Genomic DNA, 16,357 nt, shown 5'->3' with positions numbered 1-16,357 from the left:
ATTTATTTCATTTGTCTTTGAACGTTGCCTTTTTGTCTGATTGTCTCAGGCATCTGAAACAGTAGTGGCTACAGTGAGTCAGCTCTTGGATGCCAAGGAAACAGAATTCAACAATGATCTTGTCCATGTTACATCAAGGTAACCTCAGCTTTTGCCCTACTTATTAAATCTAATCAACAGCATTTTCCTTTGTGTTTTAGAATGAAAGTTGTTTATGAACACATCAACATTTTAGTGTTCAACTCTAAAGTGCAATTTGATTCAGTAAATTGATACTTACATAAACAATTTTGGCTGACTTTTTATGCTTTGTATAAAGGATGAGGGCAGGGAATTATGCTTCTGGTGTTAAATTCTGATTTGATCAATTGGCTTAAACAGAAGGGGCAAATTGTTTAAGTAGCACAGTACTGTTTGTAAACAGGGAGGGATTTACAGGTGGAGGGACTTACCTGCAGGCTGGGATGCTGGCACCTTAAAAACACTTCCAGGTTTTTTATTGCACTTCACAGAAGTCTGAGAAGTATTATTACAATTCCCAGCATGTAGAAAGGGGAAGCTATCAACATGAGGGAGCTGCTTCCTGCATTTGTTACAAGAAATCTCTGACTTACCTAACAAGCTGATGCAATTTGACAGCATGCTAGATTTCACATTGCCCCACTCCCAGCTTCATGTATGACTAAATCCTGCTTCTCCTGATGTTAGAAAGTAAAATTTCTGTTGACTTCAGAAGTAGCAGAATTTCTCCTTTTGCTAGAGATAACGTGTAGCTTCTTCATTCATGTGCCAGAGAACCAAATCAGAGAGGAAGCTCAGAAACTGAACCTATAGCTGTGTGTAACAACTAGTGGTAAGTTTTTTCCCACTCATTATTTCAATGCAGCCTCACAAAAGCAATTGAAGAATTTTCTTTGATGAGCAACATCACTCAGACCAACATTGCAGTCCAGTCTGTCCCACTGATGTTGAACTCCTCTGCGATTCTGTTTTTGGCACAGAGAGGTAAGCCCGGGTGTGTTGTTGGATTTACCAACAAAAGCAGGCGTGTGCCATAAATTCTAATGCACCCACTGTTAATTTTTGCAGATGAAACACTGGGAAATTTTCAGACAACAAAACTAGAAATACAGGAAGATGCCACTGGGCTTAGTGATGAACTCGATACTGAAGTTCAGATCCTGCTCAATATTACAAGTAACGGTAAGTTCTTTCTCTTACTGAAAACTGAGCCAGGGGAAATTCTGAATGAATATTCCCTAAAAATCTGCTTTAGGAAAAAAAAAAAAAAACACACCTGAACCAATATAAAAAATTATGTTTTTATAAATATTATAACAACATGTTTTTTGATATGCATGTTGGTACCATATTGTGGAACAAAAATGCACATATCAAACGAGCTGGATGATCTTACTTATAGATTAATACATGTGCACATGTAATGGTCAGAAAGCTTTGCATGTTTTGGCACTTTTCACTTTTTTTTGTTTTTTAAAAATTCAGAATGTAATGAATCTTTGACCATACCTCTCTATATATCAAGATCAAAGGCTAGTACATATATACCTTCCCCCAAATCCAAAGACATCTGCCATTTCAACTAAAATTACTACTGCTGTCAGGTGTCAGCCAGGACAGATGTATTCTTATATCTATGTGTTGTGATCATTTTTAATGGCACATGGGATTTTTCCAGCTGTCCCTTATGTACATTCCAAAAGCGTATAGTTCCTTTGCTTCTTTTGCTGCAGAAGCTGGTGGCTGGGTAGTTCACCCTGTGCAGTAGTGGTGAGGGTTAATGCCAATTTAACCTAGCAGCTGGACTCCCAGGTAGGTTATAATCCTGGCCTTACCAGGCACACAATACCTGGCTGCTGATTTTATGTCATTTGTTTTCTACATGTCCAATTTTTCCCTGTGTATGATTTGCAAGAAGACTGATTATTCACAGCTGCAAATACAGCCCCAGGGAGCTGAACTTTCATCATGTGCTTTTCTATGACATACTAAAACTGCAGACGTTTCAGTCTTGGTCCCTGAAATCAGCAGACTCGTCCGAAGTCTCTTTGTATAGTGACAGTAACATTAGACATCATAGCACAAGAGCATAATGAAGATGAAGTTTGCAAAGCATTTAAACATCATATTGCTGAACATTGTTCATACACCAGTCCACAGGGAAATGAACAATCCAGTCCTCTCATAAGGGTTAGAAAAGCACTAAAACTGTCGCAGACAATGGGCCTGTGGAAAAACAGTGTCATCATGTAATCTCTTTATCATAATGCCTGTGTATCATAACACTTCTTTCAAGTGGGCAGGATTGAATGCACAGTTTATTTAAAAAAAAAAAAACAAGATTTCTTCAGTATTAAATGCACACATGACATTTTGTAGGTATAAAATTACATTAGTCTCTCATGAAGAAAACAGAAAGTATAAAATCAAGAATAAAATAAATTGTATAAACTAGGATTTTTTTTTCCCCTCACTTTAGCAACAAATAAGACTAGTGATTTAAATCACTTAGAAATCTTTCTAATTTGGTGTAAGAGTGTAACAAAAGAAATAGAGTCTAAGAGTTGGGTCTGAAGGGAAAAGTCCAGCCAATTTCTTTTATCCTCCAACTTCCTATTAACTGTAAATGTCTCTGTTGTTACTATTTCTTATTTAGTGTTATTAAAAGCCTGGCCATTTGGCGTATGTGTATGTATCTGGATTTAGGATATTATTTCCCTCATTGCCAACATTTTTCTTCAGAAAAGAAGGAGAAAATTAGGAGAAAGGAAATAATTAATTTATTATTAAAATTTCACACTCCACCCCAGCAAAATTTGAAGATGAATCTTTTGAAATTCATGGGGAAAAAGAAATTATTCTCTACATTTTAAAGGGATTCTAAATAAATATCTAAACAAAAATATGCTGTAAATACTGGATGTGTGAAGCAGTATAGAATAGGCTTTTTCCAAGGCACCAGTTTCTCTGATATCTGTACCTACTTTTCTGTTTGCCTAGCGAAGGTTCATCAAATAATAGAAGAGCTGGCTTTGTCCTTTATCAAAACGACAAACTCTTCCAGTCACAGACTTATATAAGTCACAATAATTTTTCTAAACAAGTTGTCTCTGGCAACATTGATGGCGGAACAGCCAATGGTGTTGAAATAGCCTTCAATCCCAAGGTAAGTTTCTGTAAGAAATCATAGAATTATAGAATCATAGAAAAATAAGTTTGGAAAGGACCTACAAGATCATCTAGTCCAACTGTCCTCCTATCACCAGTACTACTCACTAAGCTACTAAATTGTGTCTTGTAGCACCTTGTTCAGGCACTTCTTGAACACCATGAGGGATGGTGACTCCACCACCTCCCTGGGCAGGCCGTTCTAGCACCTGACCACTCTTTGAGAGAAATAGTTTTTCCTGATATCTAATTTAAATTTCCCCAGGCGCAACTTGTGGCCATTTCCTCGAGTCCTGTCATTAGTCATTTGAGAGAAGAGGCCGAACACCTCCACATCACAACCTCCCTTCAGGAAGTTGTAGAGAGCAGTAAGGTCTCCCCTGAGCCTCCTCTTCTCCAGACTAAACAATCCCAGCTCCCTCAGCTGCTCCTCACAGGACTTGTGCTCCAAACCCCTCACCAGTTTTGTTGCCCTTCTCTGGACATGCTCCAGGGCCTCTATGTCCTTCTTGTAGTGAGGGGCCCAAAACTGAACACAGTACTCGAGGTGCGGCCTCACCAGAGCAGAGTACGGGGGACAATCACCTCCCTGCTCCTGCTGGTTGTACTGTTTCTAATACAGGCCAGGATGCCATTGGCCTTTTTGTCACCTGGGCACACTGCCAGCTCGTGTTCAGCCGAGCATCGATCAACACTCCCAGGTCCTTTTCCTCTTCACAGTCTTCTAGTCACTCTGCCCCAAGCCTATAGCGTTGCATGGGGTTATTGTGGCCAAAGCGCAGGACCCGGCACTTGGCCTTATTAAACCTCATCCCATTTGCCTCAGACCAGCAGCCAAGCCTATCCAGATCCTTCTGAAGGGCCACCCTACCCTCAGGCAGATCGACACTACCTCCCAGCTTGGAATCGTCTGCAAACTTACTGAGGGTACACTCAATCCCCTCAGGCAGGTCATCAGAAAATATATTAAACAAGATAGGCCCCAGTACTGACCCCTGGGGGCCACCACTTGTAAAGGGACGCCAGCTAGACTTAACTCCATTAACCACCGCCCACTGGGCACAGCCCTCCAGCCAGTTCTTTACCCAGAGAAGAAATGCCACGTTCAGTTTGACCAGAGGCTGTCCTTGTCCTAATACCTCTTCAATACTCAGGGAAAGAGATATAAGTAGAGGGTGGTGTGTTATTGTTTTGTTTTGTTGTTTGTTTGTTGGTTTGTTTTTAGCACACCACTTTCATTTCTGGCAATAAGCAGTTGAGAGTGTTTGTGGGTTTTTGATTCCCCCCCCCTCCGAAATGATTCCAGATATTACTGCATTTTTGCAGGAAATGCCCTATGTGAGAGCCGATTTGCTCAATTAGTAATGTTTACATAATATTTATTCATTTTTTAGCAGGCTTACTCCAAAAACAAAACCAAAAACACTTGGATTCTTCTTACAATATTTAACTCATGTGGCAAAGATTTTTAGGCTTGAGCACATGGGTATGATAGATCAGTAATCACCACCATAGATCTATACAATTAAGTGCTTTGGGAAACAAGCACTTAAAAAACACAATAATAATGGAAAACTATTTTTTTCTTACTCCTACCCTTATCCCTCCTTTGTAATGAACTACCAAGACTGTGAACAAGATTGCTTTTAATATTTATTTGCACTTCAAGGTTCTCATTTCATATTCTAACTGCAGTAACCTGCAGAAGTATATTGTCTGAAAAATACTGCATGCAGTTTGACATATTTCTGTGTGAGCAAAGCCATAGTGCAGGAGGGGAGGGATGGTACACAGAATTTATCATTGTTTGCTTCCTTTTATTGTGTGGATTCATCATTAATCAGCTGGCAGTAATTTAATGTTACTAAAATCTGAAATCTGTTGTTTGGCCTATGCAGAATTCCTTTGGCATTTATTTAGTGTCTCATGGATGTGTATTTAAACTGTAATTACCTGAATAATTCATAGAAATGGGTAATTTCTTTGTCACTCTTGACTGAGAAAGAACATACAAAGTAAGTTCAAAAAGCCGAATTAAGCTGTTACTGATTGCCTTCATAAGTTTACTGGAAATCCCTTAGTAGCTGTTGGCTCCCCTCTCAGAGGATACTTGTCAGTACGCTTTTTGCTGGTGCATATCTCTTTGTGTTTCTTTATCCCATTTTTCTCCTTGTTATCCCAATCCATAGTACAACACATCCAAACTTCAGCTGCATGATTATGCGTGCGTCTTTTGGGACTATGCTGTGAATGACTGGAACACCGTAGGCTGTACAAAAGAAAGAGGCCAATTCTTGAGATGCAAGTGCAACCACACTACTCATTTTGCTGTCCTGATGGTAGGTCATTGTTCTTCCGTGAATGGGCAGAGTCTGGTGCGGTGCTTTTTGTTATGGGTGGTGTTTTTTTTGTTTGTTTTGTTTTGTTTTGTTTTGTTTTCAATTGTTCTCTGACTTACAAGACCAGAATGCCAATAAAAGGGCTTGGGCGCAGTGCCCTGGCTAGAAGGGCACTGAGCTAGAAGGCACAGCAGTTGAAGATGTCCCCACTTATTTGTTTCTGAACCATGGCAGAACTGGCTAACTGGGGCATATGATGCTCCCCAGCGCTGCTGGAAGGCCAAAGGTATGGGCAAATCCTGGCTTCCTCTGGCACAAAGCCTGAGGGCTAAGCCCACCTGACTTTGCACTGGCGCTGGCTTTCCTCTTGCTGTGGCAGCTCTGCACCTGAATTGCTGCAGCTGGTTGTTAAATGAATGTATGGCTGAACCCTAAAGTGCCCTGACACAAACAACAGAGTAGCTTGGGATCTGTGTTAGCTGCGGCACTAACTTGTGTTGGGCAACTAACTCAAAGCACTCAGCATTAGCTACTTCCTTTGCTTACATGTTTACAAAAAAACAATTTATCTGTAAATATTAAGCCTGCTGCCATTTAGTTTTATATATTGCCCTCTTATACTTACAAGACTATTTAGGAATGACTGTCTCTGCCATTCATTATTCTGGCAGCTTCTCTAAACAAAACACTCCATGGGTAACATCATGTACTGATGGTCATTAACTTCTGGAGTGCTGAGATTTTAGTTTCTTTTTACTCTGTTTTTGCAGAATAGCATTTCTATATTTGTAGTATTTACTTGTTTCTGTATTTCCCTTTGTGTTATGCATGATCTTATTGCATAAAATGACTGTATTCTAAGAGAAGATTCCCATCCATTTGTGCAAAGTTAACGGTATTTTCTGTTTCTCTGACTACATTTATATTTTGTGTGCTGCTTTGTTGACACTATTTAAATAAAGACTGGTTTTGATTTGGAATTCCTTACAACATCTTACCTTAGAACTTATCACCAGAAGTCAAAATTCAGAATGCATGTCAGTATGAAAAGTCAAAGCTACTCTTTTCAGTCTATGTTGGTTTGTATTTCTCTAGGAATAATTTAATCTGCTACTTTGCTGAATATTTGATTGGCATTGTTAAGTCTCCTTTTGCAGTTCTGCACAAGCTCCTCTTGTTTTGTTGTCTGGAATAATTTTGTGTGATCTGAAAATTTTGTCAGTGGCTAGCAACAGTCATAGCTTTACTAAAACTTTTTCATTTCTATGTGCAAATAGAAATACAAATTTTAGGAAGGAAATCATCTCATCTTATAATTGATTTGATTTTTTTCTAGGCCTTTCGGATCAATTATAAATATGCAAAGCCCTTGGAGTATATCTCATACGTTGGTGTTGGATTGTCCATTGCTGGTCTGGTCATTACCATTTTATTTCAAATATTCACTAGGTAAGAGAGAAGATGTGAAACTGTGTTTTGTACTAAGTTCCAATATTTTGCTTTGTATATAGTTTGAGGGGAAACAGAGACAGCAGCCAGTCTGGAGCATATTTCAATATTACTGATCAGCAGATAGTATTAAAAACAATCTAATTGTGTGTTGCGTAGCTTGGGAAATGTATTTTACTGATTAGTGAAGTTATGCGATGTATATGTGTATGAAGTTACGATGTCACATTTTTCAAGTTGAATATAACTGTGGTGAATGTTTTGTTATCTGACTTTCCAACAGGAATGTTCAGTCTAGGTATCCTATGGGTGACAATACAGGGCAGCTCACCAGCTATGATAATAAAGCAAGCACTATGTGCTACCGAGGACCAAGTCAAGGATTGATCCTTTTACCATGGGCTCTCATGATTATGTCTAAAAATCTGATCTCTGGGTTATGTCCCAGGAACACATTTGCCCAGTCTCCATGTGTTAATGGTGCTCTGCTGTTCTACGTCCCCCTGACCTCGCTGATGTCTGTATGACTACCCTGGTTAGGCATTTGACAATACAGGCCCAGACCTGTATTGTTACTACATTGACCCATGCTACACATTGAGGTGTTCAGTTCACTGTGCTCACTTAATACTTACTAAATGTGTAATAGTCTTCCATCACCAGTACGACCTACTTTATACCTTCTTGTGTGCCGTGTGCCCTGGTATTACAATGTTTAATGAATTGTCTTTCTTCTAGCCAGTTACCAATATGCCTGTTACATTGGTGTCTTCATTCAAGGCTAATCATTTCAGTCCACTCTCTTTTCTCTCAGGCTATTAGTGTTCATGTAAAAGCATATGTATCACTCCTCAGGTTCTCTTCTTGCTATCCTATTTTAATTTTATCCTATTTTAATTTTATCCTATTTTAATTTTTCTTTGATTTCTGTTGCTTATTTGAGAGGTTCTATACTATAGACTTCTTTTTATAAAACGTCTGTAGTAAAAGGCTGATTTCAAAGCATCATGAATATATAGTAACACAGGTTATGTGTTACTGTTTTATTGCGAATGACTTCATTGAAATACAATTGCAGCACACTTCCTAGATGGACGTGCCTGGGATTAATGGTGTCATGTGATTCTGCCTTGAACAAAGAGCAAAGTTATGCCAACAGAGCTGTAGCTATTGTAGATTAAGAACTATCTCATCTCTCTTGCACTAATGTAGATTTGGAGTAATTCCATCAAGGTCAATGTTTTTAGGATTTTTGGAGCTTCCAGACTTTAGCTTTTAAATGCATTTACAAGACAACATTTGGAAGTGGAGTTTTATTGTTCTCTTGTACCTTGAAGAGTGCTTAGAAATACTTGTCTTATGCTCTTAACACCCAAGAAAATGGTTCTAAAAGAGCAGAGTGACAAAAATTAAATGCATCCCAAATTCTTTTGGAAAGAGTCCAGTCCTAGAAGGTGCTGGGTCTTCTCCGTTCTAGTTGAAATCAGATGAAATTGAAGAATTTGGTAAGGTGTCTGAGAGTAACTACAGTGTAAAATTCTGCAAACAAGTTATTGCTTTTTCTATAAATATATATTAAAGACTGCACACTCTAGCTTGCTTTTGACACCAACAGAAACAAAGAAGTATTTTATATTTTTTCTTATTTTGCTTTACCTTTTTCTCCTAAACGTATTCCTACCAATAGGAAAACTCGGAAGTCATCTGTAACGTGGATGTTAGTGAGTCTCTGTTCCTCAATGCTAACTTTTAACATCATCTTCATCTCTGGAATTGAAAACCGAAATGCCAGGAATCACAGCAGCAATACCAGTGGATACGAACAGCAGTACAGTACTTACTATACCACCAATAACACCTTGCCCGAATCTGATATGGTAGATCCTCCTGAAGACTCCTGGTGTATGGCTGTGGCTGTCCTACTGCACTATTTTTTGTTGGCAACATTTATGTGGACAGCACTCAATTGTGCACAGTTGTACTTACTGCTGCTTAGAGCCATGAAGCCCCTTCCTGGAAACTTCATTGTAACCATGTCAGTAATTGGATGGGGTAAGATTTAAAGTCATATATGTGGCAACTCTTACCACAGTACCAGCACATAGTGCATTCAGGGAGAGATATGAAGATAGCAGATCAGTAGCGAGCAACTAAGAATCAATGTCTCTCTGGCTTAGGCAACATGGTTTAATGAATAACCTCCTGTTGCAGTTTACACTACAGGTATAAGATGAGCTTGTTTTCACTGCCCTGATATGGCAATGAAACTGAGAGCTTGTTCACCAGAACAGCAACATGTACCTAGTGCATGCAGGAGAAATTTTCACAGTAATCAAGGCATTCAACAGTCTTTTTCTGTCAACTACAAGATTTTTATTTTTTTTTTTCAGATAGAGTGTTTTCATGTATGGAGTCAAATTCTTCATTTAGATATCTCTGAGGTGCCTCATGACCTCAGCTAGAGCCTTGTGTGCGTCCAAAAGCAAGGACTGACTTACATGATTTGTTATATATTATTTAGTAATAAGCAAAGAGTGCATTCTTAAAACACTATAGCAATTAGCAACAACACTGCAGCTTGAAAGGAGACTATTTGGAGGACTGAAGAATGCAGCCAGATGCCCACTAGGTATAATAAAAATCTCAGCCTCCTTCAAGAAACTGTTCTGATACTGTATACAGGAATACCTGCCTTTTCCACATTGTGTATTCAGCTAGTGTGGTGTGTGTTTTTGATGGCATCTAGAAAGCAGCTTTAGATTCAGATTGTTTTATAGTTATGTTTTGCATTTGAGTGGAGGCAGAGGCAATTCTTTTAAAACTTTTAGCATTTGGACTGCATGTGCAGGCCAGAAAGTGTTCAGTGAACGCTGCTTGGCTATATGCCATTGCTCTCCACATATATTAGCATGATAGCACAACATTAGATTCTTCACCATCCTGTGACTGCATGTCTAAAAGAGCATGATTCTGACTCACTGCTTGTCAGATTTTGAGAGCACAGCAGTCTGGAAGATTTGCAGTAGAGCTGAAGGAGAGAGAGAGCAGCATGTATATTTCCCAGACAAAAACCAGTGTGGGAGGCTCCTTCCCATGAAATGTGCTACTTAAACTCTTCTAACAGGTAGTTAGGACACAGGGAAAACAGGAAATGAAGCAAAGGGGTCAAGGACATAACTCTACACAAGAGCAAGAAGCTATTTATGTGGAATGGAGTTAGGGTGCACCTATACAACTGAACAATAAATTGCAAATGTCTCTCCTATCAATTAGGAATCCCTGCTGTAGTAGTTGCAGTAACACTTGGAGCTACTTATAGAGAAGGAAAAGCTTTAAACTACCGACAGGAAGAATTGTAAGTTTGTGTATTATTACAATAGTTGCTATTGCATGCCTTGTGTGATGGCTTATTATTAATACTATTCTAGATTTATATGGTATATTATTTTGTATATTTAAGTACCTGTACTAAAAAGAAAACAGAAGTCTTCACTCAAGGTCAACTTTCACTATAAGGAATTGCAATTTTTCCTTACTAAGGACTTAGGGTACTGTACCCATATCTGCCCTGAATGCTACTGCAAGATCTCCTGTGGCTTTAAATGGGAATTGTAGATGCTCTTAGACTAACTAAAATTCAGGACCTTCACTTAAGTTCATAATTGCATTTCAGTACCTAAGCTTAGTCCTCACATTTATTTGAAATGTTTCTGGCCAACATAACTATATCCCTAATTACCCTATGTGTTTGGTATCTGCACTTAAATTTGTGTGCCAGCACACCAAAGCAGGCTATGGGCTTACAGTGTACCCTGTTGACTGTGGATGATGCAGAACTTTTGCAAACACAAATGCCCTTCCACGTGGCGGTGATCCTGTGATACTCATGTAGGGAGTGTTGACTTCTAGCTTGAGATTATTTGTCAGTAAAAAAAAATAAATAAGTATTTTACAGCGTAATCCCATCTTCCTGAAGTTGCCACTGTTTTTGTTTCAACTTCTGTCCATAAGGTCTTCCTTTTAACTCTTCAACTTTATTATAATATGCACCCTAGAAATCAAATTGTATATGGTGGCCAGATACGTATTTGGTTAGCTATAGGGTTAGCTATATTCCACCTTATAATATTTCCCTGTGCAGTTTGTTTGATATATCACTTTGAACTCCCCAGAGAAAAGAAAGGCATGATTGAAAGGCCTCAGTTGTCCAGGACTTTCAGAGAGAGGTTAGTGCTGGAAAGCCCTAACTGAGGTCTTTCGGGATGAAAAAGAGGTGTATTGTTTTGTTTTGTTTTGGTATTCTGACTAACATGTCTAACAAACCTTTTGAAATGGCCTCTCTTTTTATGAAAAGTTGCTGGCTTGCAGCCCTGGATCAAGATCAGAATTTCAGCATAAAAAAGCCCATGTTGTGGTCATTCCTTTTGCCAGTAGCACTGATACTCCTGTTTAACATTATCATCTTCATCAAGATCGTTGTCTCTGTGATATGGAAGGAGAACAAGGATTTGACAAGGTGAGATGGCACAGAACTCCTCAGATCTTTCAGAAGATGTATTCCTTGATCTCTTGTTAGGAGTTCAGGCTTTCTTGTTACAAATTTGGATTTCTGAGAAAATCTTTTGTTTTAAAGAAATGTGCATTTAAAGTAGTCAGAGAATTAATTCCATGGTTGTAATGGGTCAGGATATGTTCCTCTGCATAGCAATGAACACATTACAGGCTTCCCCCCAGCCACCACCACTATTTTTTTTGGTTTCAGTGTTACTCAAGTTCAATGAAGGTTATGTGCGATTTAGTCAGCATTGAAACAGATTTCCCTGCCCAGTTTTAAATCAGCATTCTGTGTATTGTCACAGGCTAAGCATCGCAGACTTTGCAGTGTACATTGTATTATATAAAAGAGAATTGCTTTGATTTTTATTATCCCAAGGAACTGACCTGTTCAACAAAACTTTGCACTTTATTCCTTTTATGTACAATTTTCATGGTTGGAGCAAACCAAAATACCTTCTCTCTGATTCCTTCTCAGGCTTGAAAGAAATTGGATATCCAAACTTCAATGGCAGCTTATTCTTCTACTGAAAATTGAGACTATTTGGATCAAAATTGTAAACATACTAAAAGGTTTATAGTAACTAACATATTAATTTTTAATGTATCCTGTTGCCTTGGTAAACCTCATGTTTTTGTTAAAGAAAGATATATCCATGCAGAGATTATTCAGATAAGCCTTTCTTTTTTTCTTTCTTTCTTTCTGTCTCTCTTTCTTTTTCTCTCTCTTTTCTTTTTTCTTTTCTTTTTTTTTCTTTTATTATTTCTAGGAATAAGAAGGATTCATTCATGGGAAAGATCACCAGCACTATCTCTGTTGTTGTAGTGCTTGGAATCACCTGGACGACAGGCTACTTCATGCTAATAAATCAGGAGGAAACTAGTCTTGTTTTCAACTATGTGTTTTGCATTTTGAATGCTACACAGGTAAAGTATCTAGCAATTCTGAGACTAATAAGTGAGATAATGAAAAAAAGATGTCCGATTCATTTGTCAAATGAATGGTGGTATAGTTTTTGGTGGTATAGGTTTTTGGAAAGCAGTTGTGGAGATTCAGAATTTTTGCTCAGAAAAGCATTCTCTCTCTGGTCTGTCACTCATAAAATATTTCCCATCATACAAAACAGTGCAGGACTTTATTTCAAGGTCAGTACTGAAAAGACCATCCTGACTGGCTTCTCTTGCACTGAACTGTATATGATATTAAGAGTGAACATCAGGAAAATCTTCTTTATCTGCTGGGGGAGAATCTTTATGGCTTGAGAACTTTCACAGTGATTCTGGATGGAAGCCTACAGGAAAGGACCTGCCTTGCTTTCCCCCATAAGTAATGTGGCCCTGGTGGATTCTTGGCTTTATATTTATATAAGGCATATGAATTATGAAGTACATGGAGTAGTGGATACTTCCTTGTCACATCACTGAATATTTTCTACGAAATGGCTAATTGGACATGTGATGATTCCCTCATCCGCAAATCTTAAGCTGTTTAATGTCACCTCGATTTAATGAAAACTGAGGCCCTGTACACTGGTGGGGATCAGATCTGGAAAATCTCCCTGCAAAAAGTCCTGAAGGGATTATCACTCTACTAATGGATTTAGTGATTTAAAACTGAAATCATGAACAGAGCTAGACCACGGTTCTCTCTGTTCAAAACCATCAGCCTGTTTTCCTTGCCCCTTGGGATTCTCCTGAAATGCCTTAAGTGAGAATTTAGAATTGATATAGAAATTCTGAAGTCCTGTTTTCCCTCCTTGTGTGTCTGCTGAAAATGCTGATAGGGCACACCAGCCACGTTCAGTGCATAAGGCATACCCAGGGAGGTCCTAGTTCATTCCGTCCAGCAGAAGGTAATAACACCTTTCTGAGCTAATGCATTACAATGTGCAAATGAGGCAACTATTGCTGCAATTTCAAAGTTATGTAGAATAATTTTCCCAATGAAAGTAGTTCTTGTACTCCAAGGCATTAATGTCATTGTTAGTGGTTACAGAAAACTACTGTGTAGTTACTTTTTCAGGTCAAATAATATTGACTAATCTCTTCTGGTTTTATTAGTAAAACATTAACACCATGCTTTTGTTTACTCTACAGGGAATTCAGATTTGTATTCTGTACACTTTCAGATCACCAACCTTCAAGAAAAAAGTTTCTAAAATGAGTCCTGCTTGGAAGATGCCAGAGATATCATTCTACTTGCATTCACAAATTTACCATGTTTCAAAATTACAGCCTGTAAAATATTTCCGGGAAACTTTCAGATCATTCGAGACAGAAAATATTTCCTTTTCCACCTTCTCTGATTGCTATTAGAAACCTGTAAATACATGAAATATAAACCCATATGTTTTCAGAGTTTGCTTTATGTAGATCTCACTGGTATGTTGAACGACGGACAGACTATTCCAACTGCAGGTGGCTTGGCATAGATCTTCAGACCAGAACAGCAGGAGTCAAAAGCAGGACCACGTGTGTGTGATTGTTGAGAGTCAATGCAGCACTAGATCCTCTTGATGCCACTTATACAGTACAGAAGTTGCTCTGTTTATGCCTTACTCATTTCTCAGGCCCGTTGAACAAGTTTGCTTAGCTTATGCCATGTAGCTCTCCTCTCCTTTTTGTAAGAACAATTTTAATTTAATTGGAAACCAAAAGGTAAATCAGCTGCACAGTTCATACCGATTCTGGGCACAAACTGTATGTACTACCTCCGTAAAATATTGGCTTTATGACTGTCTTCACAGAAGAAAATATCTTAGATTTCTTTTTTTTTTAATTTCCCAAATAAAACTTCTTCAGATGAAATGACAGACAAAATATTTTGTTTTCATATGACAACATGAAGAAAGAGAAGCTAGACAGTTGAAGAACCAGGCTGGGAAATAAATTCTTTATGACTATATAACATAGCTCCTATTCACATCACCCCCAGCTTTAACCTGTCAGGATGACTTTTCCATTTGGGATGCCAAAGTGCTTCAGTTACCATCCTGCTCTGTGCTGGCTTTTGGCTGTGCCTGTCTCTCTGTCCCGTGGCTTTATGGAGAGTTTGGGAGAGGAGCAAGCTCTTCTCGCTTTGGGACTTGAGCAAAGCTCTATGGGCTCTTCTCTAACAAATGGGAATGATGGTACTGACTCACCTCATTCTCTCCTGTGTGAGAAAAAAGCCCAAGAAATTTAGACAGGCAACTTTAAAAAACATTATTTCTTTATTCCATTCTATGAATAAATACACTCACATGCTTTGCCATCAGTGGTTTTAATAAAATAAGAACACCATGTTGAATTTTACACAACCCATTTTAAGGAGCATGCCAGCCAGCCAGCCACACACACTTTTGTTTTTTTTTTTTAAATGAATGTGTGGTGTTTTTGGAAACTTCCAAGCTGCTCTAAATAAGGCCTGCGGGCATGATCAAATGTGATGACTGAATGTTTAGGGACAGTGTCCCCGAGTACGCTGGACATGGTAAATGAGACTTTGTGAATGTCTTGATATAAGTGTTTCAGAAGTCCTGAAAACTTCTCTATATCTTAGAAATGTGTGCTCTCTCTATGAGGAAGAAAAGAAATTCTTCTATGAGGAAGAATTCTTCTATAAGAAATCCTTCTATGAGGAAGAAAAGAAATATCTGGCACTAATAAGCCTCCAAAGAGAGTGGTCCTATCAGATAAAAAGCTGAAGTTTGTCACTAGTGCTTCAGGAAGGCAAAGAAGGTCAGTAAAATTTACCTAAGAAAGGCAATTCATAATCTTTTTTTTTGGACAGGTTATGTTCCTATGCAGTATCCATCATTTATTTGTAAATCAGATTTACAACACCCGTCTTTTTCAATTCCTTTAATTTTATTGAAGAAAGAGTATTTTAGAAATCACAGTGTGGTTTAGGAAGGATGATATTTGATCACGTTTTAAAAAGCAGCTAGACACTGCGAGGGTGGCTCCCTAAAAGAGTGACAGTATTTTCTAGTTTACAGTGTTTTTCTTGCCATAAACAAAAATTGAAGAGAATTTGTAACACTGAATTGGCAAAGTGTTGACTTTTAACTAATCAAATTAAGCATCCTGTATTTAACTTCAGATGTTTCTCTGTTATAGCCAGCACTACGCACGTCTGACCTAACAGCAAACATTTTCATCATCAAAGAATATGGAAAATTATAAGTTTTATGTCTTTTTTTTTTTTTTTTTTTTTTTAATCCAGGGTTGTATGCTTAACTGTTACGGGACCAATAGTTCAACTCTTATCTATACACATGGAATATATTGATATTAATAATAACATAGTGAACTTTGGCATTCGCTATCATATTTGTGCTTTACATTCATTCGGTTTCTTCTTATAAGGCACTGTAAATGTTAGTTTGACAAAGAAATGCTTTGGAGAAAGACTGAATCATCTGTACAAAGGTATAAAAAAAGACAGGCAGTATTTGTGTCTGTAAGGGATGGAAAAGTCCTGTTTTCCAGGTCTTTCCTATGTTTTTAAAAGCGAAGATATGATATGCTGTTTTGGCTTTACTTTGTAACAGTTATCAAAAAATCCTCCTGAGCCGCTCCCTCCAAAAATCTAGAATTCAGACTTAAAACCACGATCACATGCAGCTTTTTTCACCTCCCTTTGGATTTCAGCGCGAGCACAGCCTGCTTATCGCCAGCCAGACTTGTCCCACACTCCCCTAAACACCGAGAAAGGCTACACAAACTCCCACAACCTTTTTTCGTACCCCCGAAAAACCTGGGGTTCGTAAGCCTTGCTTTTATAACCCCAAACCCCAAAATTGTCTTTCCAAAAGCAACTTTTCCAGCCGGCCTCGCTCAGC

General features: G+C 38.3%; 1 protein-coding gene across 1 annotated transcript in view; it reads left to right on the top strand.

The window, feature by feature from the left end:
- ADGRG7 (adhesion G protein-coupled receptor G7) overlaps positions 1 to 16,337 on the top strand; it is a 28,508-nt gene extending 12,171 nt beyond the window's left edge. Inside the window, exons 8-18 of the mRNA XM_083821463.1 lie at positions 50 to 138; positions 887 to 1,005; positions 1,090 to 1,203; positions 3,027 to 3,187; positions 5,379 to 5,528; positions 6,865 to 6,977; positions 8,665 to 9,029; positions 10,251 to 10,332; positions 11,332 to 11,493; positions 12,302 to 12,458; positions 13,629 to 16,337. Coding sequence (XP_083677589.1) covers positions 50 to 138; positions 887 to 1,005; positions 1,090 to 1,203; positions 3,027 to 3,187; positions 5,379 to 5,528; positions 6,865 to 6,977; positions 8,665 to 9,029; positions 10,251 to 10,332; positions 11,332 to 11,493; positions 12,302 to 12,458; positions 13,629 to 13,847 — 1,731 coding nt within the window. The 3' untranslated portion in view covers positions 13,848 to 16,337. The remainder of the gene's footprint in view (positions 1 to 49; positions 139 to 886; positions 1,006 to 1,089; positions 1,204 to 3,026; positions 3,188 to 5,378; positions 5,529 to 6,864; positions 6,978 to 8,664; positions 9,030 to 10,250; positions 10,333 to 11,331; positions 11,494 to 12,301; positions 12,459 to 13,628) is intronic.
- Positions 16,338 to 16,357: the final 20 nt, after the last annotated feature.

This window comes from Anser anser (genome assembly GCF_964211835.1).
Source record: "Anser anser genome assembly, chromosome: 1".
In the NCBI taxonomy this organism is placed as follows: Eukaryota; Metazoa; Chordata; class Aves; order Anseriformes; family Anatidae; genus Anser; species Anser anser.
The sequence above is the reverse complement of the archived record's forward strand: the minus strand, read 5'-3'. Positions and strand labels throughout refer to the sequence as shown.